Genomic DNA, 27166 nt, shown 5'->3' on the forward strand with positions numbered 1-27166 from the left:
GCCTGAAGGAATCCTTCGTAGCCGCCTCAGGTGCTGGGATTATAGGTTCCAGCCACCATGACCAGCCTTATTTTTGAATATAAAATACAAGATGAACAATATATGAATCACCCACATTAGAAAAATACCAAAGAATCTCAACTATATACTTTCTCTCTCTCTAACATAAGTTTATTTATTTATTTGTTTATTTTTTGAGACGGAGTCTGGCTCTGTCACCCAGGCTGGAGTGCAGCGGTGCAATCTCACTGCAACCTCTGCCCCCAGGGTTCTGGTGACTCTCCTGCTTCAGCCTTCAGAGTAGTTGGGATTAAAGGCACATGCCACCACACCCAGCTAATTTTGTATTTTTACAAAATTAAGACAGGGTTTCACCATGTTGGCCAGGCTGGTTTCAAACTCCTGACCTCAGGTGATTCGTCTGCCTCAGCCTCCCAAAGTGCTCGGAGTACAGGCATGAGGCACTGCTCCTTGGCAAAAAATAAGTTTAAAATGATACACACAACTATTAATCGTGCTTAGCCCTAGGAAATGAGAAGGCAGAGATGGAAAGAGGTGTATTGTCACCTTTTTGCTTTGTAGAGGTCTATATAAATCTTTTTTAATTTTTATTTTGAGATGGAGTCTGGCTCTGTTAGCCAGGCTGAAGCACAGTGGCACCATCTCCGCTCACTATAACCTCCATCTCCTGGGTTCAACAGATTCTCCTGAGGCCTATATAATTTTAATTAAAAAGAGAGTGAGCATCATAACATTTGTAAATCTGAGAAAAACACCACGTGTTTTCTTTTCTTTCTTTCTTTCTTTCTTTTTTTTTTTTTTTTTTTGAGACTTCTGCCTCCCAGATTCAAGCGATTCTCCTGCCTCAGCCTCATGAACAGCTGGGACTACAGGCGCATGCCACACACGCAGCAAATATTTGCATTTTTAGTAAAGATGGGGTTTCACTATTTTGGCCAGGATGGTCTCGATCTCTTGACCTCAAGATCCGCCCGCCTCAGCCTCCCAAAGTGCTGGGATTATAGGTGTGAGCCACCGTGCCCAGCCAGTACCAGGTGTTTTCTTAACCACTCGATTCTATGAGCTCGTATCCAGACTATGGGCCTGAAATGTTAAAACCACAAATGTAGCCGGGCACTGTGGCTCACGCCTGTAATCTCAACACTTTGGGAGGCCGAGGCAGGTGGATCACGAGGTCAGGAGTTCGAGACCATCCTGGCTAACACGGTAAAACCTCATATCTACTAAAAATACAAAGAAAATTAGCCAGGCGTGGTGGCTCGCGCCTGTAATCCCAGCTACTCGGACGCTGAGGCAGGAGAATCGCTTGAACCTGAGAGGCGGAGGCTGCGGTGAACAGAGATTGCTCCATTGCACTGCAGCCTGGGCGACAGAGCAAGACTCCATCTCAAAACAAACAAAAAACCGACAATGTACTTATTTATATAGCATGAGCAATGGCTCCCATACACTTCAGATTCTGTACAGACCTGCATTCAAATAATGACGGTCAAGAATCCAGAAAGAGGCCTGGCAGGTAGCTCACATCTGCAATCTCAGGACTTCGGGAGGCCCAGGCAGACGGATCACCTGAGGTCACGTGTTCGAGACCAGCCTGGCCGACAAGGAGAAACCCCATTACTACTAAAAATACAAAAATTGGCCGGGCATGGAGGCACGCGCCTGTAATCCCAGCTACTCGGAAAGCTGAGGCAAGTTAATCGCTTGAACCCGGCAGGCGGAGGTTGCGGTGAGCCGAGATTTTGCCACTGCATCCCAGCCTGGGCGACAGAGTAAGTCTCCGCCTCGGGGAGAAAAAAAAACAAAAAACCAGAAAGAAAGATAGAACAAAGCAGTTGAAATTTTTACTTGCAAGAGTTCAAAGTCTGTTAACATCTTCTTATCCAGTCCCTGTAGTTCCCGTAGAGACTTTCTTATTCTAAATGCCCAAATCTTTCTCAGCGCTCCTCCAACCCTCACTCTTTTCTCAGCCCTTCTGTTAATTCACATAAATGTCCTAAGCCTCTGGGTTTTCTGAAGCAACTGGTCATATTTCTGCATGCCAAAAGATCACAAAACTTGGTTAGTGAAGACTTTTCTTTGGTTGAGGGTGGCGAAGCTTGGCCCCATTCACATATTGAGGGTATCTATTTCTTCAAAAAAAATTTTTTTTGAGATGGAGTCTTGCTCTGTCGCTCAGGCCAGAGTGTAGTGGCGCGCTGCAACCTCCGCCTCTGGGGTTCAAGCAATTCTCCTGCCTCAGCCTCCCGAGTAGCTGGGATTACAGGCGCGCACCACCAGGCCAGCTAATTTTTGTATTTTTAGTAGAGACGGGGGTTTCACCATGTGAGTTCGGCTTCTCTCGAACTCCTGACCTCGTGATCCGCCCACCTCACCCTCCCAAAGTGCTGGGATTACAGGCGTGAGCCACCGCGCCGCGCCCTAAATTTGATTTTGTTAATATTTAGTTCATGTGTATCAGCGGATCGTCCTAACCTGATTCTATTTTGAGAAAAGAAATTACGTAGAGGACTGGGAGCGTTGGCTCACGCCCGTAATCCCAGCATTTTAGGGGGACCGAGGCGGGCGGATCACGAGGTCAGGAGATAGAAAACAACCTGGCCAACATGGTGAAACCTCGTCTCTACTAAAATATAAAAAATTAGCCAGATGGGGTGGCGCGCGCCTGAAGTCCCAGCTACTCGGGAGCCTGGGCAGGGGAATCACTTGAACCCGGGAGGCGGAGGTTGCAGTGAGCCGAAATCACGCCACTGCACGCCAACTTGGCGACAGAGCAAAACTCCGTCTCAAAAAAAAAAAAAAAAAAAAAAAGAGTAGGGGCATTGCTATTATTTGTATTCCTCACTTCTTAAATTTGTTTGCTATGTTAAGGTTAAAAAAAAAAAAAAAAGATTACGGATCTTCAAAACGCCCCAATGCCCGGGGGGGCTGCTGGTGTTTGTCAAGGTGTAGCTTAAAATGTTTATTCCCATGCTCGATCCCAAATATTCGAATTAAGCCTTCAGTAGTTGTTACAAGTCACCCGTTTTCTTTCCCGAGGATGTTAAAGATTAAGAGCAGCAGTTAAGTCAGAGCCTGCCCACCCTCCCAGCTCTTAGGGCGATGTCCTCGCTCATTTGGAGACTGATTCAGTCCCCTTTTGGCCCCCAAAGTACATGAAGATGAGGATTTTGGAGATGCTTTCTTAGGAATAACAGAGCTGTGAAAACACAGTTCCGTAGGTCTGGACAGTAGCTACATCTTGCCAACCCAACAAAGAATAAGCCGCAATTTCACTCTCTCTGGCACCTGAACTTTGGGCTAGCGATTAACCCTGATCCCAAGCCATCAGGCAAGTAAAAAAAATCCTGAAGTGATGACGCCAGTTTGGAGGCTTGCGGGGCACTAGGGGATGGAGAAAGGTGAATTGAGGTGCTCTCTAGCTCATTCCTACCCTGCTAGCCCGCCATGTCTAACATAGCTAAGGGCTGCCGACGCCATTTTGCAGGGTGGGCTGCGCAGACTCTTGGCGGGAGGCCAACGCGCTTGAGCGGGAGAAGACGTGGAAGCGTTGGAGGTGGGGAGCCCGCGCTACGAGTAAAAAGCACGCGTGCGCACAGGCGGCGGCGGCGGAGGGGTGGGGCCGGTGTACGAGTGCGCGTGCTCGGTGGGAGCCCGCGGAGTACCTGGAGGAGGTCGGGGGCGAGGTAGAAAGGAGTGGGGTTGAAAAGCGCTTGCGCAGGAGGGCTACGGTACCGGCAGGGGAGGGCTCCGCAGCACGCGCGAGGAGGCGGGACTTGAGAAGTTCTCGCGAGATCATCAGTGCTTTATATAAGCGCGGGGCGCTGGCGTCCTTTCCCTGGTGTGAGTCCGTCCTGGGCGGCTGTTCTTTTGAGCAGTGGTCGTTTATCTCCGTCCGCCTTCTCTTCCACCTAAGTGCGTGTCGCCACCCGATGGAAGATTCGATGGACATGGACATGAGCCCCCTGAGGCCCCAGAACTATCTTTTCGGTAACTGCTGGGGGGAGCTGGAGCGAGGCCGAACGGGGCCTGTTGGCGGTGAGGGTGGGGGTGGGGGGCGGGAATCTGGTTGCTGCCGGGTCTGGTGGAGACCGCCAGACCGGCTAGAGGCCTGAGGGGGTGGGAAGAGCTGCTGGAGCCCTGTATCTGGAGGGAGCCGGTGGCGTGAAGGGGTGAGAAGACGAGCGGGCTGAAGAGCCTGTGGCGTGAGCGGTCCGAGGCCCAGGGCCTACGGTAAAGTGGAATCGGCCGCCTGAAAGTTCGGCCGTTGCCGGGGATACGCGGCGGAGCTCCGGGCGTGGTTTATTTCCTAACGGTGTTAATTCGTAAGCTTTTAGTCCCAGACCCCCGGGCTTGTGGTCCCGGAGGCTGGGTTCACCGGGAAGCATGGGCTTACTTGTTGAAGCGGGGGATAGATGAATAGCCTGGCGTTGTTGTTCTCCTGTCCCCAGGCCTCAGAGTCTGGAGCTGCCGGACCCGGACTTCACTCGCGTGCCTCGGCCAGTTACTGGGGGAGGGGAGACACGGCGTGAGGAGGCCGCAACCGCTGGGAGCACGTGGTTGCCACGTGGTTGGGGGAGGGAGGGGGGTGTGGGCGCTACATCCGGGGCTCACCGGAGTCTTGGCACTCCCGAGCCTGGGATGCTGTGGTTCACTTGAAGTGGGAAGCGTTTGGAGGTTGGTAGCACCAGGATTCTGGAGGTCTTTGTTCAGTGCTTGCAGCATCTAATGTGATGGCAGCTCTGTTTTTGAGACCTTTTTCTGACTGCGGTAGGTGGAGCTAGCCCCGCTTCACAGATGATACTGGTGCCCAGATATAAACTCACCTAACGAAGGTTGTACACTTACAGGCAAAGAGACTAAGTCTAAACCAAGGCGCTTGACTCCGTAGCGGGTGCTTCGTGAATATTAATGAGGCTTCCGTTTGGGGGGGGGGGGGGAGGGCCTCCCATGCCGCCATTTGTACGGCATTGACCAAACCGCTTTAATAAAAAAACTTGAAGACTGTTCGGTCTGAATCAAATGAAGACCTAAGACTATTAATTCGCAGAATTTTAGGACCACCACCCCGCTCGCCTTGCGGTAGTCATGCCCCAAAAAGGAGAGTCCCACTTGGGTTTTTGATCTCAGTAGGCTTAATTGCAGAACCCTAATCTTTGCGCTATTGAGACTTTGAAGTAAGCGCATATCCTACTTCTAACTTTATCTCGTTCATTATCCGTACTGAGACTTGCTAAATTAAATTTCTGTACATTTAAATATGTATATGTATTCGTAACGGTTAGACGATATTGAATGGAATCATTTAAAATTTTTATTCTGGCAGTATTTTGAAGAATTTGCTTGGGAGTAGACACATCTATTTAAAACATTAAGGCTTTAATTTCTAGGTATTTTGGATAGCTGAGAATTCTGATAAATTTGTATCAATACTTTTTGGTAACTATTGGAAGCAACGCTCCTTGTCTTAAACATTTCTGAATTTAGTTTCAGGCCTGTGTCACTTTGTGTTGCTTTAAAGACTAGTGTGTTGACCCCTGTATCAAGCTTTGGTTCTTTTACCTTTGTCATTTTTCTTTTGTAATAGTATTCATATTTGTAACCATTCTCATTTCGAATTTGCCATTTGGGAGTTTAGGTAGATAAATCAGCTGTTTTAAATAGTGGGAAGCTTAACATTGGACATTACCTTTGGTTTCAGATAATTGCTTCAGTTTCAGATACACTAAACCATTGTTTCTATATGCAGAATGATCTATAATGCAGATGAAATATGGTATGATGAGAAAATGGAATTTATAGTCTCCTATGGGTGTTACTTGTTTGTAGAGATTTCTGTTCAAGAAATCTAGGAATTGATCATTCTGCTTTGCCCTCTGGTAGCTAAAGTAGTGAAAAACTAGTTAGAAAGTAAACCTTGACCTTGTTGGTTACCCACACTTAAGTTTCAGTGTTATTTTTCTCCTTGTTAGAGTTGCTTTTTTCTTCATTTACAGGTTGTGAACTAAAGGCCGACAAAGATTATCACTTTAAGGTGGATAATGATGAAAATGAACACCAGTTATCTTTAAGAACGGTACTTAAACTTTCAAAATAAACTACTTAACCCTACTTAATTTCAGCCTTTTAGTTTCTATTCATGTGGCTTGAGACTTTTCCTTTGCTGACTGCTTGTAAAATACTATTTCTTACACCTGGGTATTGTGTGTACCTAACTGTTTGTACATCTATGATAAAGAACTTGGCATCTATACCACTCATTTGGTAACAATGTAAAATCCAATCACACTGTTCTTATTTTCTTTAGTTGGATTATAAAGCCCTTGTAAAAGGCAGTAATAATCTTACATGTCTACCAGAGACTAGCCTTCAGCTCAACTTTGAAATTCCTCAGTAAATATTTGTTAGGTGATCTATATTGTGTGTATGCATATTTATACATTTCTTAAATTTTCTGAATATCAGAAATTGATTTGCCAAAATCAACTCGAGGAAAACATTGCACAAATTTGTTTTCCAAAGTAATGATGGGAGGCTTATATTTATTTTTTAAAAAGAAGTTACGTGCTTTATTGCAACTGCTGGGTCAACAGATGGATCGCATATACAGTGGTGGTCCCATAATATTATTACACCCTGTTTTTGATGTACCTTTTCTTTGGCTTTTTTTTGAGACAGTCGCTCTGTCACCCAGGCTGGAGTGCAATGGTGTGATCTCTACTCCTTGCAACTTCTGCCTCCTGGGTTCAAGTGATTTCCCCTGCCTCAGCCTTCCAAGTAGATGGGATTACAGGCATGTGCCACCACGCCTGGCTAATTTTTCTATTTTTAGTAGAGACGAGGTTTCACCATGTTGTCCAGGCTGATCTCGAACTCCTGACCTGGTGATAATACATGCCTGCCTCTGCCTCCCAAAGTGCGGGGATTACCAGTGCTGGGATTACAGGCGTGAGCCACCATGCCCACCCCTTTCCTATGTTTAGATGCACAAATACTACTGTGTTTCGGTTGCTTACAGTAACATACTGTACGGGTTTGTAGCCTAGGTGTGTGTAGTAGGCTATACCATCTAGGTTTGTATAAGCACATGCTTATGATTGTACAAAGATGAAATTGCCTAACAACACATTTCTCAGGACCTAGCCCTGTGATTAAGTGACGCATGGCTGCATATAATAACATTTGTTGGGGGTGGGGTGTAAAATAGCTGGAACTCAAAAAGTTGAAGTGCTTTTCTTTTTTGTTCACAGGTCAGTTTAGGAGCTGGTGCAAAGGATGAGTTGCACATTGTTGAAGCAGAGGCAATGAATTACGAAGGCAGTCCAATTAAAGTAACACTGGCAACTTTGAAAATGTCTGTACAGCCAACGGTAAGGGCGCTTATATACTTTGGGTATTGTGTTAAGATTTAATTCTGTTTTAAGGTAGGTTTGGTGTCATTTAGGTTGTGCCAAGGAGATAGAAAGTGGTTATCTTCTGTAACTGGAGTTGAATGGTCAACTCATGAACATGGAGGTTTCTTCTGCTTGTTTAGTGGAAAAACAGGTTCACGGGTTTGTTGATTTGCTTTATATGTTTGCTTGTAATATTTATTGTACATTTTCTTTACATGTTTAGTGATGAAAAATTACTTTCTTCTAGGTTTCCCTTGGGGGCTTTGAAATAACACCACCAGTGGTCTTACGATTGAAGTGTGGTTCAGGGCCAGTGCATATCAGTGGACAGCACTTAGTAGGTAGGCGTGGTATTTTTATATATTATACTACTTAGTTTGTTCTCTTTAATGCAGTTGCTTGGTTCCCAGTTTGGATTTCTTAAAGCATGAGTTGGCCGGGCGAGGTTGCTTACGCCTATAATCCCAGCATTTCGGGAGGCCAAGTCGGGTGGATCATAAGGTCAGGAGTTCCAGACGAGCCTGGCCAAGATGGTGAAACCCCATCTTCTACTAAAAACACAAGAAAATTAGCCGGGCATGGTGGCACGTGCCTGTAGTTCCAGCTACTTGGAGGCTGAGGCAGAAGAATCACCTGAACCCAGGAGGTGGAGGTTGCAGTGAGCCAAGATTGCACCATAACGCTCCAGCCTGGGTGACGAGAGTGAGAAAAAAAAAAAAAAGCATGGGTATAATATTATCTTCATAATAGGTTCAAATGTGAATCTAGTAATTTATAATTGGAGAGGACAAATTTTTGGGGGGAAAACAAAATCTTACTCTGTCACCCAGGCTGGAATGCAGTGGCACAATCACTGCATCAGCTGCCTCCCAGGTTCAAGTGATCCTCCTGCCTTAGCCCTTCCCAGTAGTTGGGACTACCGGCATGTGCCACCATGCCCAACTGTGCTTTAAAGTTTCAGTAGAAAAGGTTTTGTGGTGTTGGCCAGGCTGATCTTGAACTCCTGGCCTTAATGTGATCTGCCTGCCTTGGCCTCTCAAAGTGTTAACAGGCGTCAGCCACTATGCCTGGTCTAAATTGTTTTTATTTTATAGAGACAGTCTCACTCAACAAGGCTGGAGTGCAATGGTGTGATCATAGCTTGCTATGGCCTTGAACTACTAGTGGGTTCACCTCAGCCTCCAGAATACCTAGAACTACAGGCATGCTTCACCACTCCAGGCTAATTTTGTTTGTGTCTGTGTCTGTGTGCAGATGGAGGTCTCACTCTGTTCCCCAGCTTGGTCTCTTGGCCTCAAGTGGTCCACCTTGACCTTCCAAAGTGAGATTATAGGCATGAGCCACTGTGCTTAGGTTTCTTGCATTTAAAACCTGGCAATGAACATTAGGCTCCAAAATACCTTTGTTAAAAAGTTCCTTTTCCCATTTGCTTTTTTTTAATTAATAGAAATCTCAGTATATTTAACTGTATACTGTCAGTGTTCTTTTTATCTGATTTCCTGCTGATTTGAGTTTTATAATCTCAAATAAATTGTATTTTAGCTGTGGAGGAAGATGCAGAGTCAGAAGATGAGGAGGAGGAGGATGTGAAACTCTTAAGTATGTCTGGAAAGCGGTCTGCCCCTGGAGGTGGTAGCAAGGTTCCACAGGTAGAGATGGCAATTTTATTATAGGTTTTGTATTATAGCTTTTACTATGATAAGAGATAAGATCGGCTCTTGTTCATGGTGTACCTTTTCTTTTAAAAGAAAAAAGTAAAACTTGCTGCTGATGAAGATGATGATGATGAAGATGATGATGATGATGATGATGAGTAAGTATGATCTTAGAAACGACATGATTCTAGAATCTTAACGGAAAAAAGGAATTTGACATAGTTGTATGCATGAGGATTTTAAGAATCATTTACAAAAAGCAATCCTTGTAACAGTTTATGATGAAAGGGCAAGTAGTTACCTGTTGGTTTAAGTTAAATGAGCTGAGTTGAAAGGATATTGGGTCCAAGAGAGCCTTTACAATGCTGTGACTTGTGAATCTTCAGAAGGGTAGACTATAGCATTTGTGAAGTTTGATTATGTCCCTTTGTCCTAAGGAAAATTTAGTGGATGTGTTGTTATACCCATGAAGTCTGGTATTACTTATGAACAGTTAATTAGATTGCGTAGAAAGAAAATCTGACTAAATAGCTCTATATTCATTTTAGAAGTTGTTACTGAAGGTTTTTGTTATTCCCCTAAGGATTTTGGCTTATGGTTTTATGTAGATCCTTATAGACATAAATAAGATTCTAAAAGGGATATTAATAAGACTTTTCTTGGGATTTAGAATACAGTTGGAAACAAGATTTGATGTGTTTATATTAAGATCAAACTGTTATAACAGTTACAGGCACACTGTGGTATAAAGTACAGTTTATGATTGGTTTTATGTGTGTCAGCATCAGTAATACATCGAATACTTACTTGGTTCTCAGTTGTGAGATTGGTCCATATGCATTTATTGAAAACACGTTAAATAAAATAAAAGAAAAAACAGTCTTCTAGATAATGCATGAATGATCAAATCAGGAGTGCTGGTGGTTCTTCAAAATCTTTTAGCATGATGATGAAGGCAGAAAACAGGAAAAAGGCTGAAAGCTTAAAAATTCAAAAGTATGACCAGTTTCAGTGGCTCATGCCCACAATTCTGACACTTTGAGATGGTAGGATCTCTTGAGGCTAGCCAGCCTGGTCAGCATAGCGAGACCCCCTCCCCAGCTCAAAAGAACAAAAATTCAGAGTACTTGAATATCAAACTTACAAAGAAACTCAAACACAAGGCAGTATTTGACTGTTACTTTTTTTTCTTTTTTTTTGAGATGGGGAGTCTCTTTGTGTCCCAGGCTGGAGTGCAGTGGTGTGAGCTCGCTGCAACCTCTGCCTCCCAAGTTAAAGCACTTGCCCCTGCGCTCAGCCTTCGGAGTAGCTGGGTCTATAGGCACAAGCCACCATGCCTAGCTAGCTTTTTTTTTTTTTCTTTTGTGATGGGGTCTCCCAGGCTGGAGTGCAGTGGTATGATCTCGGCTCACCACTACCTCTGCCTCCTGGGTTCAAGCAGTCTCCTCCTTCAGTCTCAAGTAGCTGGGATTACAGGCACCCACCACCACACCCAGCAAATTTTTGCATTTTTAGTAGAGACTCAAAAATGGGTATAATTAATGATGTGTTTGTTTTTCTGTGTCTGAATTGGGTATTGATAGGAATGAAAAATGTACATAATATCAAGATCCAAATCATATAAGTTGAATTGAAGCAAGTGTACTCAGCTATATGCATAGTAGTAAAGGATGCCTTGAGGGAAGTAAGTCTTTTTTTTTTTTTTTTTTTTTTTTGAGATGGAGTTTTGTTCTTGTTGCCCAAGCTGGAGTGCAATGGTGTGATCTCAGCTCACTGCAACCTCTGCCTTCAGAGTAGCTGGGACTATAGGTGGGCACCACCACACCTGGCTAATTTCTTGTATTTTTAGTAGAAACGAGGTTTCACCATGTTAGCTGGGCTGGTCTTGAACTCCTGACCTCAGGTGATCCGCACGCCTCAGCCTCCCCAAGTGCTGGGGTAATAGGCATGAGCCACTGCACTGGCAGCAACAAGTCTTTAGAAACTTCAGTGGTTAAGATGGCAATGAAAATGCAAAGAGGTGCATGAATCTAACCCTTTTAATCCACAGATAAAAGGGGAAATCAGTGATCTGTTGAGAATGGAAAGGGTATGGTTGGGCTTAGTTGACTCTACTGTTGATTTAAGCAAGAAAACCTATGTAATATGTATATTGCTGATGTATGCTATACACAGATTTATGTAATATATATTGATGTGTGGCTTTTTTGGGGGGTGGGTGGGGGAGATGGAGTCTTGCTCTGTAGCCCAGGCTGGAGTGCAGTGGCGCCATCTTTGCTCACTGCAACCTCTGCCTCCTGGGTCAAGATTCCAGCAATTCTCCTGCCTCAGCCTCCCAAGTAGCTGGGATTACAGGGACATGCTATCATGCCCAGCTAATTTTTGTATTTTCAGTAGAGGTGGGGTTTCACCATGTTGGCCAGGCTGGTTTTGAACTACTGACCTTGTGATCCGCTTGCCTCAGCCTCTCAAAAAGTGCTGGGATTACAGGCATAGCCACAGTGCCCGTCCCCTTTGTAGGTTTTATGGCTGATATTTTTTTTTTTAGAAGTCAAGTTTGAGTTCTCTAGCTTTGTCCTTTCAAGACTGCTTTTGTTGTTTTGGCTCCCTTAAGTGTCTGTTGTTTTCATGTTTTGAAATAGGGTCTTTGTCACCCAGGCTGGAGTGCAGTGGTGCAGTTACAACTCACTGCCTCAAGCAGATGTTCCTGCCTTAGCTTTTTCAAGTGGCTAGGACTACAGGCACACACCACTACTGCCCTGCTAATTAAATATTTTTTAAAGTTTTTTTTTTTTAAGAGATAGGGTTCTTGTTATGTGTCGCCTAGGCTAGTCTCAGACTAGAACGATCCTCTCACCTCAGCCTCCCAAAGTGTTAGGATTATAGATTTGAGACACTGTGCCAACCCTTGGCTTTGTATATAAATTTTAGGATGTGTTTGTACAGAGAAACCAGCTTAGGGAGTCTTCTAAGGATTGTATTTAATCTGTATGTTTGGGGAGTGTTGCCAAATGGCAATATCTGAACATGGAACGTTTCTATTTAGGTCTTCAATTTTTTTAATACAAATTTACTATTTAAGTGTACAGTTTAATGTAACTAAATATACACTACATATACATACATTGTACAGCAGTATTGTGGTATATGTTCATACAAAACAACTCATTTAGTAGCTTCATTTCCCAGCCCTTAACGACCACAATTACACCTTCTCTTTCTTTGAGTTTGACTACTTTTATAGATATATAATGAATAGGATCATACAATGTTTGTTCTTTTGTGGCTGGCTTATTTTACTTTGTTCAAGGTTCAGTCATGTTGCAGCATGTGAGAGGATTTTCATTGTATATACATAATACATTTTCATTATTTAGCCATTTAACACTTGGGTTGCTTTCATCTCTTGGCTGTTGTGAACAATGCTGCAATGAACATGGGTGTACAAAAAATCACTTCAAGGTCCTGCTTTCAATGTTTTTGTATACTCAAATTTTGAAGGTGCTTAACTTAATGTCTTGACATTTTTATTTGTAGTGATGATGATGATGATTTCGATGATGAGGAAACTGAAGAAAAAGTGCCAGTGAAGAAAGTGAGTATAATATAATGCTACCAGGTTGTTAAACTAACAACAGAAATAGTAGTTTAATGCTGTTCGTGTTTTGTAGTTAAGGAAAGTTGATGTGGGGAGATCATCTATCACAAACTGAAATTTAGTTCTGAGGAGGACTACAGAAAGAAAACCTATAATGGGGAATGGTCTGTTTTCTTTATCCATGTGGCCTTCCCTCCATTTTGTTAGTTTTGTGCAGCCTTTTGCCCAAGTGGTTGCTGCTTTTAATTTTTTTGTTTTTGAGACGGAGTTTTGCTCTGTTGCCCAGGCTGGAGTGCAGTGGCACAATCTTGGCTCACCTCAACCTCTGCCTCCCAGATTCAAGCGACTATCCTGCCTCAGCTTCCTGAGTAGCTGGGATTACAGGCGCATGCCACCATACCTGGCCTGTGGTTGTTGCTTTTCTACATGGTTTGGACAGTTTGTTTGCATTGATGTTGGGGGCAGAGACAGTGATTAAGATTAATTTCTAATTGCAGTCTATACGCGATACTCCAGCCAAAAATGCACAAAAGTCAAATCAGAATGGAAAAGACTCAAAACCATCATCAACACCAAGATCAAAAGTAAGTGGCAACATTTACACATAGGGGTCTCATTGATCTAGTTGGTGAAATCTGTGGAAGAATCTAGTGTGTCTGAAATTTGATAGACCTTTGTAGAACCCTTGTAATTGGTGTTTTAAAGTTAAAATCAGCTTGTTGCATGTTGTAGGTACACACACACACACACACACGAATATACTAAATGTAATGTGCTACTGGGGTTCCAGTGTGGTGGCGGGAGCCAAGAGAATTATTATTATTTTTTTTGAGTCTCTGTCACTCAAGCTGGAGTAGAGTAGTGTGACCTCAACCTACTGCAACCTTCACCTCCCGGGTTCAAGTGATTGTCCTGCCTCCCAAGTAGCTGGGACTACAGACTGCAGACGTGCACCACCATGCCCAGCTAATTTTTGTAGTTTTTAGTAGAGGTGGGGTTTCACTATACTATGCCCAGGCTGGTCTTGAACTCCTGACCTCAGGTGATCTGCCTCGCCCTCTCAAAGTATTGGGAAAGTGTAAGCCACCGTGCCTGGCCTGAATTTTATTTATATATATATATATATATATATAGTGAAATCAACAGTTGTTTTCTATAAGGAATCTTTGTTGAAAAGCATGTCTGAGTAGAGCAGAAGTTCTCAACCTTGGCTGCATATCAGATTGAAGCAGAATATTTAGGCCCAGACAGGGTTTAGTGGTCTTGTTCCTGGCCCTACGCCCAGCCCTGCAAAAAATGGAATTTGAAGGAAAAAAAAAGTTTAAAAGAACCCCAGTACTACTACTTAAGGAGATTATTATAAAAATGGTCTAGGGTGGGCCTCAGGCATCAGACTACAATGACTTTATTGCTTTCATCTTTGAAAGTAAGATCTTCTGATCTCATTTTTTAAAACTGACTTGATACTGTACATAAAACCAAACTCCCAAGTTATTCTTGTTTGTTTTTTCTCTTTTTAAAGAAATGGGTGTCCTACTCTTGCCCAGGTTGGACAGTACAGTACAGTGGTATGATCATAGCTCATGCCATCCTCCAGCTGCTGGGCTCAAGCCATGCTCCTACCTCAGCCTCCAGAATAGCTGGGATTATAAGAATGCACCACCATGCCTAGTTAATCATCTTACTCCTTACTTATTAAAAGACTGATTTTAAGAACAAATTAATTGTATGGCATGAATTTATTTAATAATTCCAGTTGTACGATTAGTTTTATAAGGGAATTTTGTTAAGAATATTTGAGGAAATCCAGATTGGATGGGTTTTAATTATGGGTTGTATTTTTACTACCTTTTGGATATTCATTTCTTTTTTCAGGGACAAGAATCCTTCAAAAAACAGGAAAAAACTCCTAAAACCCCAAAAGGACCTAGTTCTGTAGAAGACATTAAAGCAAAAATGCAAGCAAGTATAGAAAAAGTGAGTAAAATTATCTTAAACTTTGTTTCCCCTGTCAAATTGCACATGCCTGGTTTGCACAGACTTGAATGTTTGGTTTGTTTTGTTTTGGTTTACTCTGTGTGCCCCGTTCGTGGTATAAATGTTTTCAAAAATGAATTCTAAAACATAATTGTGTCTGTGGTGATTTTTGCATATGAGATTAAATATGCCTTATTTCCATTATAAAAGGAACATAGTGCACTGGTGGCAAGGAACATTCTGACCTTCCATGTTAAATCAGTGAGACCCCTTTCCTTTGCCAATTCTTCTGGTTGTAAGATACCCTAGAGAACCAGCAGAGGGCGTGTGAGACTTCGTTAAAATTGCAAACAGCTGGAAAAGTAAACGCTGGCTGTTGCTTGGTATTATAGTTAAATATTCGTGATTGACTCTAGTCAGAAATATTTTTCAGCAGATTGAGACATTTCTGTTTGCCCTTTACACCGTACACGAGTTATCACTAGTTAATACATGTAGTAATACCTAGGTTTTGTGAATGACTAGGCTTAAATCTAGTTTCCTTTTGTCTTAAATAATGGAAATTTGTGAAGAGGATTAGGTCTCCTGTTTGTTGACTGAGGGATTTGAGTAGGGTGTAGAAGAAGTGTTTTAAATGTCTTGGAAGCGCATTTAAGAGAAGCTTTAATTCTATGAGTAATACTTCAGACCCCAGCTATTGAGAACAAATGTGCAATGGTGAAGACAAATGGCCAACTGATTTCCCCATGTTTTTCTTGTGCTCTATAGGTTTTTCGTGGCTTCAGTAGATTGCTTGTACAGTGTTAAGTCCACTGAAAAAAAATTTTAGAGCTGCAATGTACTTCTTGTTTTTAGTTACACTGTAAACTCTTTAGCCTTCCCAGTTATCACTGATTTTTGTCCCTTGGATAGAATGCTAAAATGACATCTTTTAGATGCCCCTCCCCTCCATTTTAATATGGTCCTATCTCCTTGGTTTAATTGCAGGAGCATTGAACAGTCCTGGGCACTACTGGTAAATTAAGCCCAAAGATGGGGAGAAAGGAAAAGGAGAGACAAATATAGTCCATACTGAGTGTCATCAACAACCCAGACTGAAGTCTTCTATTTAATCTCAATCCCCTTTTCTGATTTGCCACCCATGCCTCTTCAGGCTGGAAACAGTTTCACACTCTTGGTTCCCTAAAGCACTTTGTTCTGACTGCTGCGATTCAGTGAACCTTGCCTTTTGCTTTCTATTACTTGTGTGCATTTGCCTCATCTCTGACCATGTTTTAAATCCTTTGTATCTCCTTAGCTGCTCAATAAATATTTTAAAGAATCAATTAAGAATGTATGTGACAATAATTTTGAAATGGAAATTGTTAATGGTGAGGTTTATTTTACCTAGGTTACTGGAGGCAGTTAAGTTTCTTAATGCTATACTTGATTCTGCCAAGGTCCCTTGGACGTTTTGGAAACCCTTTCACTCCTTTAAAAATTCATAAAAGATAACTTAGAGGAAAAGATATTCCAAAGTAGTGATGAATTTAAACATTTCAAGATATTTGCTATAGTAATGTTTTGAAATTTTGGTGACAGAGTCACAGGTAATGCCAATACTCTTGTAGTTTCTTGCCTACATCCATAATTTGAAGGACATGGTAAGTATTATTGATTAGTGAAGTGTAATTATTGTAAATTTTTTCCTCCATTCAACTTTTTATCTCTTTAACTGATCAGATTAGTTTTGTGCTGAACCAAAGTTTGTGTTCAATAAATGTTTATTAAAATAACAGTTTGGGTCACTTGACATGGTTCTCCAAAGGGTTGTAATGGTTGTATTCTGGATGATAAAACTGACTTGTTAGATAATGCAGATAAGCAACCAAGTTGCCATGTTTGTGTGTCTCTAGAATCTCAAGTGTAGCTTATATTTCACATTCCTAGGGAAGCTGTCTGGGAAGATTTGAACCTCTGGCAAATCTGTTTGAATAGAGGTACTAACCATGCTGCCAATTAGGGCTTTGTGGCCCTGAAGAAGACATTGAGTATTCTTGGAAAGTTGAGGGAAAAAGGAATGAGCTGATCCATGTAATAGGGTGCAGATCATAGAGGGATTTTCTAAATGTATCTCTCACCGTATTTCTCTACTTAGCTGTAATAATCCTTTTGTCTCAATAGGGTGGTTCTCTTCCCAAAGTGGAAGCCAAGTTCATCAATTATGTGAAGAATTGCTTCCGGATGACTGACCAGGAGGTAACTGGATTTCCTGGGGACATGATCACATCTAAGTTTTGTGATTTATGATGATTCTGCCTTCACTCTGGCTCTTTAAAAAGTTCTTAACCACAGATGATAATACTTGACATTAAATATGAGAACTCTTAAAGAATACAGTTGGCAGTCTGAGAAGATAACTTTAGGGTATTTTTCCCAGCTTTCATAGAGTTGGTAAATTATTTTGGTTATTGAATTCAGTTTTACTCTTTTGGTACTATGTTGGCTAAGGAAATTGCTGTGGTTTCCCTTGCTACTCCATTTGGCTGCTTGGGGCAGTCTGGTCTTTGCTTTTTTGGGAGTTGGTAGAGATTTTTTCTTCATGGAACTTATGGGAAATGTTTTTTGCCAAAATCATCCTAACATGAAATCTGGAAGCAAGACACCAAATTGTGGTTACTACTAGATACATAAGCTTGAGTTAGCTGTTAAATTTTATAGTTACTACATGTGAAAGTATTTTTGTCAACATAAAGTTTGTGCATTTTTTTTCCTCTTAGGGTTGATTCAGGTGTAAGGAAAATGTAAAAGTGATTAAATAGGGATGTGTAAGGTATTGTGTATAGAGAACAGATGATGCATTTAATGGTTTTTACGTTTCCTATATTCAGCTTTTTTCAAAAAATTAGGAAAATTTGGCAATTAGCTGTTTTTTTTTTCTGCCATAATATTTAGCACTTCAGTATACTTAATTGCAACAGTACTTGAATTTATTTTCAGGTTCATGAAACCCTGATGTGGTTAATTTTAACATTGTGAAAGTTGCAGTGATGGGCTGTAAGATGATAAGATGCAGTCTGTTTTGGTTTCTGTTCTGTTTTTTTCTCTACACTTGAATCCCAAAATGTTAATGTGGGTTTTGGGAATAGTAAACATTAATTGAGCATAAGTTATTTTGAAACTCTGCATTATGCAACTGTTTATTCAATATTGAAAATAGTGGAAAATCAGATTTAAAAAACAGCATGTACTAATAGCTAAGCATAGATGTATTTCTTCAACTACTGCCAAGAAAGGTGATATATTTAATGATTAAGTTGTGGTGGTCTTCTGTATTTTATAACAAAGTTTTGTAGCTATTACATTACTGAACCAGAACTTCTCCCAGAAGTATTTTCTTTTAAAAAAAAGTATTTTTGGCCACGTTGGTCTTGAACTCCTGGCCTCAAGCAATTCTCCCACCTTGGCCTCCCAAAGTGGTAAGATTACAGGCACAAGCCACCTTGCCCAGCCTACCAGAAGTATTTTTTTGCTCTAGAATTTAAAGTGTTCTTAAGTGTCAGGATGAAATTCTTGCAGTGAATAGTAAATGTTTAATAACTTGAATTACTATTATAGAGATTATCAAAACTAAATTTCTCCTGTTTTTATGACATAGAGCTGCAATGTACAAACACTGAGAATCTATATTTGTTTGAACCTGATATGAATAGAAGATTTCTGACTGGGCATGGTAGCTCACACTTAACAGCACTTTGAGTGGCAACATGGCAAAACGCCGTCTCTACTAAAAATACTAAATTTAGCTGTGTGTGGTGCCATGTACCTGTAATCCCAGTTACTCGAGAGGCTGAGGCAGGAGAATCGCTTGAACCTGGGAGGCAGAGGTTACATTGAGCTGAGAACGTGCCACTACACTCCAGTCTGGGAGGCAGAGTGAATTCTATTTCAAAAACAAAAAGATTTTCTATGATATTTAATATTGGCACTTAGTACTCAGTTACCTTGCATCTGAAACCCGTTGCTGTGAAACAGTGATAGCTGAGAGAATCCTGAATCATTTCACTTCAAGTTCTTGGTGAACTTCTGGCCTTCTTTAGAACAGCCTTACCCTGTTGGCCAGGCTGGTCTTAAACTCCTGACCTCAGGTCATCCACTGCCTTGCCTAAGTGCTGGGATTACAGGTGTAAGCCACGGTGCTTTTTTTTTTTTTTTTTAAGTGGATGTCATCCATCTGTAGTGTGATCTTGGCTAAACTGCAACCTCTGTGTCTTGGGCTCAGGTTATCCTCCCACCTCAGCCTCCCGAGCAGCTGAGCCTCCTATAGTTGCACACCACCATGCCCAGCTAGTTTTTGATTTTAGTAGACAAGGTTTCACCATGTTGCCCAGGCTGGTCTCAAACTCCTGAGCTGAAGTGATCTTGCCCGCCTCAGCCTCCGAAAGTGCAGGGATTTACAGGCATGAAACACCGTGCCTGGCCTCAGCATATAGTTTTCTAAATGTACACTTGCACAGGCAATTCAGAACATGTTCTGTAACTTTATTTGCTAAATCTGGCCAACTGTAAAGCTGATGTCAAGATAGATGAAGTTGGAAGTAACATTGGCCACATAGGTCTCTGTCCTTTCTTTAGTAAATAACATTATTTCCTTAGTAAATAATGTTAAACTATTAAATATTTATTAGTATATTGATCATATTTTTATGACTGATTAAAGGGTTTAAATCAGATGACTGATTACATCTAAGTACAGATTTTCTTGGAGTCATTTCTTTAGAGTTAACCTGTTTGGTGGTAGAATGAAAATAGATGTTGAACTATGCAGAGACATTTAATTTATTGATGTCTGTGAAGTGTTGTGGTTCCTTAACCACATTTCTTTTTTTTTCCAGGCTATTCAAGATCTCTGGCAGTGGAGGAAGTCTCTTTAAGAAAATAGTTTAAACAATTTGTTAAAAATTTTCCGTCTTATTTCATTTCTGTAACAGTTGATATCTGGCTGTCCTTTTTATAATGCAGAGTGAGAATTTTCCCTACCGTGTTTGATAAATGTTGTGCAGATACCATTGCCAAGAATGTGTTGTCCAAAATGCCTGTAGTTTTTAAAGATGGAACTCCACCCTTTGCTTGGTTTTAAGTATGTATGGAATGTTATGATAGGACACAGTAGTGGTGGTCAGACATGGAAATGGTGGGGAGACAAAAATATACATGTGAAATAAAACTCAGTATTTTAATAAAGTAGCATAGTGTCTGTTGACTTATTTAACTGCTTTATACTTTGTCACAGAAATAATTTACGTAGTTAAGAATGGCAAATGGTATAAAATTCTATGAGAACATCCCTCTCTTCCCCTTCAGTAGTTCCTCCTGGAGCTAACCACTTTTTTCTTCATAAGGATTCAGTGCTGTGTTCCCACCTCCTGAGAGTTAACAATTAAAACTATGCAACATATTTCCAAATGTTCCATTAGACCTCCTATCCACCTATTCTCACCTCACTCCCAAAGAAAATCTGGCATGTTCAAACAGCTTAAAGCAGCCTTTCTCAACTTGCTTTTTTTTTTTGGAGACTGGAGTGCAGTGGCACAATCTCACTGCACCTCCCATTTCTTAGAGATCAAGCAACTCTACTGAGCTTCCCAAGTAGCTGGGATTACAGGTGTGAGCCACCAATGCAGCTAATTTTTGTATTTTTAATAGAAATGGAGGAGTTTCACCGGACCTCAAGTTATCTGCCTACCTCAGCCTCCTCAAGTGCTGGGATTTAGAAGTGTGAGCCACCACACCTGGCCTAGACCTGGATTCTTTATCTGAATCAAAGCAATTGTTATGTTCTGCCTTAAGCTGATTACATGATCTGAGTTGGATATACTGATTTCTTTTATGTTGTGGTTTTATACTCCTAGTAGTTTGGGTAGATGAGGGGATGTTCTCCATTAGTCTGCCTCTCTCCTTGGGAGATTTGTCTCCCACTTGTATTCATTCTTAGGCTTGTTTGATAGTATTGGATGGTTTTTCTCATTCCTTTTTGTTTAAACTCTGGAAGGAGACTTATTTTGTCTTTGCAAATTTTTGTGTTGATTTCAACATACTGAGTGCTTACTTGCTTGGGGTGTGTATCTGAAATCTAAACAATATTCCAACATTTTGAAGTGGTCTTGTAGCTTTTTTCCTTGTTTTTAGACAACCTTGTCCTGTCACCTATACTGGAGTGCAGTGGTGCAATCTCAGCTCACTGCCATCTCTTGTCTCAGCCTTCCAAATAGCTGGGATTACAAGTGTGTGCCACCACTCCTGGCTAACGTGTGTGTATGTATGTATTATATGTGTGTGTGTGTGTGTGTGTATTAGTAGAAGCAGGGTTTTACCATGTTGGCCAGGGTGGTCTCAAACTCCTGACCTCACAATGATCTGCCTGCCTTGGCCTCCCAAAGTGCTGGCATTAGGTATGAGCCAGTGTGCTTGGCCAGGCTTGTTCTTGCATCCTGTGTGTTTTTCCCTTTTCCTTCTAGTAGCCTGTTCTATTTAGCAGGTTGCCATTTGTTGACTAGGCTGATAGTTGCGCACTTTTTGATCTGTAGATTTTAACCCTTTTCGCCTCTAGGATAGACCTCCAGAGTAGTCTCATTTTGGAGAATGGGGAAAAGGTTGGGTACAGCACTATCTTAACCAGTTTCTGGGTGCCAAGCGTGTGATCTAATCATTTGCTGTGGGTCATGGTTGCCTTCATTCAGTGTCTTCTGTCCATATTTGTCCATGTTTCTTTTTCTATATACCTTTATTAAGACTTGAGAGGATGGTGTGTTTATTGCTTCATTGGAAAGTACCCCCCATCCTTTTTTTTGGTGCAGTGGTGTGATCTCCCACTGCAGCCTTCTGAGTAGCAAAGACTACAGGCTTGTGCCACCATACCCAACTTTTTGTAGAGATGTGGTTTTGCCATGTTGCCCAGGCTGGTCTTGCACTCTTGGGCTCAAGCAATCTCCTACCTCTTCCTCCCAAAGTGCTAGGATTACAGATGTGAGCCATCAAATCTGGCTGGAAGTGATTTTAATGTTATTTTTTGGGTCAATTTTTAGAATGATGAATTGATAGTCTGTGAAAGGAGCCAGTGAATTTAAGTATCCTGAATTCGGATTTTTGTGTATTTTTATTTCAGCCCACTATTTTTTTGATGATGATACTTCTTTTTGACCCAGGGAATCCCCTTCAAGCTTGCTCCTAGCATAGCAGATCTCAGCCATCTGATTACTCTTGATTTCTTATGTGACAGGGTGTTCAAGTTTCATTTTGTTCATTTTCCTCAGACCTGGGCCCACACCTGGAGGCACCATTTCCCCCAAGGAACCCTAGCTCACTTTAAGGAATAATGGTATTTGTAGATAATTGTCTGGGCAGGAACATTGCTTTTTTATACTGGGTTCTAGGTTAGCCAGTTGATTAGGTCAACAAAACCTTTGGAAAACGAGGGAATGAACAATTTTATGAGTGCCGAGGAGGACATCCATGCACAGGTTGGCTGACAAGCTTTTCATAAGTCAACAATCAATGTAACTACAGAGCTACCCTCGGTCTCAACCAGAGAACAGGAAAAATAGGTTACAGTAGTAAAAAGACCATACAGGGAAAGCAGATGAGGTTTCTTAAAAATGCACAAATATGGAGTAATAGCATGAGGTTTATAGCGGTGTATCAATGCTTGTAGAAACTACGTGGTTTTGACTTAAAATATGTAGTCACAGATGACGGGGATACATGCTGAGAAACCCACTGTTACGCATTTTTGTCATGTGAACATCAGAGTACTTCCATGAATTTAGGTGGCATAGCCTACCATACACCTAAGCTGTAAGGTACAGCCTGTGCCTTCAAGGCTGCAAGCCTGTTCAGCATAGTTGTACTGAATACTATAGGCACTTGTGTCTCAATAGTGAGTATTTGTGTCTCTAAACAGAAAAGGTCCAGTAAAAGGATGCTAAAGATTTTAAAAACTGGCATATATAGGGCACTTGGGTGACTAGAACTTGCAGAAGTGGAAATTGCTGATTGAATGAAAAGCCTATGACATACTGCTGTAAACTATAAATACGGTATACTTACACTATGGTAAGTGCTATTCTTCATTAGCCTTAGCTTAGTGAACTTTATAAACTTTAAAAACTTTGACTCTTGTAATACTTAACTACAGGTGTACAAAAATACATTTTTTTTTTTTTTTTTTGAGACGGAGTTTCGCTCTTGTTACCCAGGCTGGAGTGCAATGGCGCGATCTCGGCTCACCGCAACCTCTGCCTCCTGGGTTCAGGCAATTCTCCTGCCTCAGCCTCCTGAGTAGCTGGGACTACAGGCACGCGCCACCATGTCCAGCTAATTTTTTGTAGTTTTAGTAGAGACGGGGTTTCACCATGTTGACCAGGATGGTCTCAATCTCTTGACCTCGTGATCCACCCGCCTCGGCCTCCCAAAGTGCTGGGATTACAGGCGTGAGCCACCGCGCCCAGCCTAAAAATACATTTTTTTTTAGATGGAGTCTCACTGTCGCCCAGGCTGGAGTGCAGTGACGCAATCTTGGCTCACTGCAACCTATGCCTCTTGGGTTCAAGTGATTCTCCCGTCTCAGCCTCCTGAGTAGCTGAGATTACAGGCACCCACCATCATACTTGGCTTTTTTTTTTTTTTTTTTTTTTTTTTTTTTTTTTTTGGGGTTTCACAGTGTTGCCCAGCCTGGTCTTGAACTCCTGACCTCGGGTGATCCATCTGCCTTGGCCTCCCAAAGTGCTGGGATTATAAGCGTGAGCCACCATGCCTGGCCTCAAAAATACGTTCTTTTTTTGAGATGGAATCTCACTCTGTTGCCCAGGCTGGAGTGCAGTGGCACAATCTTGGCTCACTGCAACCTCTACTTCCAGTGTTCAAGTGATTCTCCTGCCTCAGCGTCCTGAGTAGCTGGGACTACAGGTGTGTGCCACCATACCTGACTAAGCATGAGCCACTGTGCCCAGCAAAAATACATTCTTATTACCTACATTTCTATTAAAATTTTTTTCAACTTTTTTGTTAACTAAGACATACATTCGCCTAGGCTTACCACAGGGTCAGGATCATCAACATGTCATTCATCCAACATATATTGTCCCACTGGAAGGTCTTCAAGGGCACTAAGAGGACGCTGTCATCTGTAACATTGCCTTCTGGAATACCGCCTAAGGCTTTTTTTTTTTTTTTTTTTTTAGGAGCACACTGATAAGTACAATAAATATGTAAACCGTTATATATATTTTTAATATCAAGTATGTACTGTACATAATACAGGTTTCTTTACATCAGCATCGTACTATGCTGTTACAATTGCTACAATAGTCAGCTCCCTTATAGTCTGGGCCCACCATACATGTGGTCTACTGTTAACCAAACCATCATTATGCAGCTTTTATTTCTATATTTTGAGACAGTCTCATTCTGTTGCCCAGGCTGGAGTGCAGTGGGGCAATTTTAGCTTACTGTAACCTCTGCCTCCTGGGTTTAAGCGATTCTTCTGCTTCAGCCTCCCCAGTAGCTAGATCTACAGTTGCGTGCCACCATGCCTGGCTGTTTTATATTTTTAGTAGAGACGGGGTCTCACCATGTTGGCCATTCTGGTCTCGAGCTCCTGACCTCAGGTGATCTGCCCGCGTTGGCCTCCCAAAGTGCTGGGTTTACAGGCATGAACCACTGCACTTGGCCGGCTTTTTTTTTTTTTAAATGGATAAATTTTTCTTTTCTTTTTCTTTTTTCTTTCTTTTTTTTATTTTTTTGAGATAGGTTCTTACTCTCTTGCCCAGGCTGGAGTGCAGTGGCAGGATCTTGGCTCACTGCAACCTCCTCCTCTTGGGTTCCAGCGATTCTCCCACCCCAGCCTTCTGAGTAGCTGGGACTACAGGCGCATGCCACCACTTTTTGTATTTTTTATAGAGACAGGGTTTCACTATATTGGCCAAGCTGGTCTCAAACTCCTGACGTCAAATGATCCAAGCACCTCAGCTTCCCAAAGGTCTGAGATTACAGGCATGAGCCACTATGACCTGTTATGCAGCTCTTGACAATGCTAGCTTAATAAGCAAGGAGAGGAGATGAGCATTGTATAGGGTGTGGGTTTTTTGTTGGAAATTGTCCAAGGAAAAAAAGGTTAAGTTGAGGGTTACAAGTATATCTTGAGCCCATTAAAGGGTTGCCTGGATTCTGGAAATACAGGGTTAAAGTTATTTGAGAAAGTCTGACGCTACTGTCCAGCCAGTTCCTTAACGAAGACCCAGTTGCTCCCTGACTCATGGACTTGGCAGCAGAGGTCCCAAGCTTTAATGCTGTGCAAATTCTAGGAGATGGCTTTCAGAAAACTTTAGAGCCCATCTGTGCTAAGGGTCTACTTTTCTTATTAAAATACCTGATACTGTTGAAGACAGTGCTGTTGCTTGAGGGTGCGTTGTTCTGTGTTCTTAGGCTAGATGTTTTCCCTCTTTGTCTCCACAATATTTGTACTCCACAGATTCCCTGAATCTTAGGACTCTTCTCAGTCAAGATGGGAGAAGTGGAAAACAAGTGGAAAGATTGCGGGGCTTAGTTTACTTGCACATTTGAACAAGGGGATTTAATTTAAATACATACTGTCTCAGATGAAAGTTCTAGGTGCTTAGGGTTAGTCAGTAGGCAAGGTACTTAGATGCTCTGCAGGGCTTATATTTCATAGGGTTACCAGTCAACATACATTCTCAACTCCCCTCAGAAAATTGCCTGAGTTTATTAGCTTAGAGCTGAGAATTGAATGCAGGTGTGTCTGATTCCGACCCCAAAATAGCACATAGCTGGCTATACTCTTATCTGGACTGGTGACAGCTAGCTTTCTCACTGTCCTCCTACTCCAGTGGTATAACAGCATTCCACTTCATTCTTAGCCACAGTAATGCTTTATTTATTTATTTTTAGATGGAGTCTCCCTCTGTTGCCCAGGCTGGAGCACAGTGGTATGATCTTGGCTCACTGCAAACTCCGCCTCCTGGGTTCAAGCAATTCTCTGCCTCAGCCTCCTGCGCAGCTGGGATTATAGGCATCCATCAACATGCCTGGCGAATTTTTCTATTTTTAGTAGAGACAGGGTTTCACCATCTTGGCCAGGCTGGTCTTGAACTCCTAACCTCGTGATCCACCCACCCCAGCCTTTCAAAGTGCTGAGATTACAGGCGTGAGCCACCATGCCCAGCCAAGGGTAAAGCTTTTTCTATTTATTTTTTATTTATTTTTATTTTTTTAACAAACTGGATTTTGACTCCGTTTCAAGGCCCTTAATTGACAACTTCTGGCATGTCTATACTATAAAATACTATCCTGTAATGAAAAGGGATTGACTACTGCAAAATGCAAGAAAGGATCAATCTCAAACATGCTCAGCCAGACACAAAGAAGCACATACTGGGTGGTTCCGTTTATGTGAAATTGAAAATAAATGTATCTGCCAGCAGATAAATGATTGCTTGGGAGGGACCAGCAATTGGGGGTGGGAAGATTACCTGAGAAGAGGTGGTGCTTATACCTGGATACATTTGTCAGAACTGAACTGTACACTTAAAACTGATGCATTGCAAAACTGGTACCCTTCAAAAAGCTGTTGACATCTACTTAATTTCCTGTGAAGGCCTGACTACAAGGCATGGTCAAGCACACTGCCTGTTTTCACCCTCATCTCTTGCCACACTCTCCTGGGCTAACCCTGCCAGTCGCCTAGCCTTTGTCCACTGGAGGTACTTCACATCTTTTACCTGACATACTCCTTTGCATGGCTGACTATTTCCTGTCTTGTGGTCTTAGCCTAAATGTTACCAAGAGGTCTTCTGGCTTCTCTGTCTCCCCTGCCGTTTATCTCATCCCACTGGTTTTTCTCAAAGCACTGGTAACCAACCAGCATTTATATCTTGGTGTATTTGCTTATTCCCCATCTTCCCTAGTAGAAAATAAGTGCTTTTTTAGTGCAGGGACCTTGCCTTTTAATGGGGACCTGACACTGTAGGATCTCAGTGAATTGTGATTGAATTTATAAGAAGCGACTACTAAAATAGTGGTATATATTAAGTGGGGGTTTTTTTTTTTAAAGATGGGGTTTCACCATATTGGTCAGGCTGGTCTCGAACTCCTGACCTCAGGTGATCCGCCCACCTCAGCCTCCCAAAGTGCTGGGATTACAGGCGTGAGCCACCATGCCCGGCTTATATTAAGTGTTGTATGAACATACCGAATTTAAGATTCAGGCATATAAATAGGTCATATTGGTAAATAGGTACCTGAAACTAGACTTGAGGTTGTGAATGGTGGGGAAAAGAATGTGTGGTATAAAACGTATTTCGATTCAAAAGACATTCTGACTAGACGCCTCTTCAACTGTAAATTGGAAATGATCCTGCCTCCCTACTTCATGAAATTGTTCACAAAGAAATGTGAAAATAACCTGAAAACCATAATTAGCATTATTAGTTAACAGCTAAAACGTTTGGAGCTTTCATTATGTGGCA

General features: G+C 41.9%; 1 protein-coding gene across 4 annotated transcripts; it reads left to right on the forward strand.

The window, feature by feature from the left end:
- The first annotated feature begins 3802 nt into the window (after positions 1-3802).
- LOC116538090 (nucleophosmin) lies at positions 3803-19871 on the forward strand. 4 transcript variants are annotated; one of them, XM_032260332.1, is made up of 12 exons: positions 3803-4011; positions 6018-6097; positions 7272-7391; positions 7663-7756; positions 8958-9064; positions 9164-9228; positions 9421-9423; positions 12608-12665; positions 13166-13252; positions 14544-14645; positions 16809-16883; positions 19520-19871. In XM_032260332.1, the coding sequence occupies exons 1-12, from the start codon at positions 3954-3956 to the stop codon at positions 19556-19558; spliced, it is 888 nt and encodes a 295-aa protein (XP_032116223.1). In that variant the 5' UTR covers positions 3803-3953; the 3' UTR covers positions 19559-19871. The 4 variants fall into 4 exon arrangements, with proteins under 4 accessions (XP_032116223.1, XP_032116224.1, XP_032116225.1 ...); XM_032260333.1 differs by lacking the exon at positions 9421-9423; XM_032260334.1 differs by lacking the exons at positions 16809-16883; positions 19520-19871 and adding an exon at positions 15633-15974.
- Positions 19872-27166: the final 7295 nt, after the last annotated feature.

This window comes from Sapajus apella, unplaced genomic scaffold, assembly GCF_009761245.1.
Source record: "Sapajus apella isolate SASKATOON/1434 unplaced genomic scaffold, GSC_monkey_1.0 scaffold117, whole genome shotgun sequence".
NCBI lineage: Eukaryota > Metazoa > Chordata > Mammalia > Primates > Cebidae > Sapajus > Sapajus apella.

Excerpts from the sequence above, each read along its gene's own strand:
- LOC116538090 (XM_032260332.1), top strand. The coding sequence starts at position 3,954 with ATGGAAGATTCGATGGACATGGACATGAGCCCCCTGAGGCCCCAGAAC. Across the intron at positions 6,098-7,271 it reads ACCAGTTATCTTTAAGAACG|GTCAGTTTAGGAGCTGGTGC; the intron begins GTACTTAAACTT and ends TTTTGTTCACAG. Across the intron at positions 7,757-8,957 it reads CAGTGGACAGCACTTAGTAG|CTGTGGAGGAAGATGCAGAG; the intron begins GTAGGCGTGGTA and ends ATTGTATTTTAG.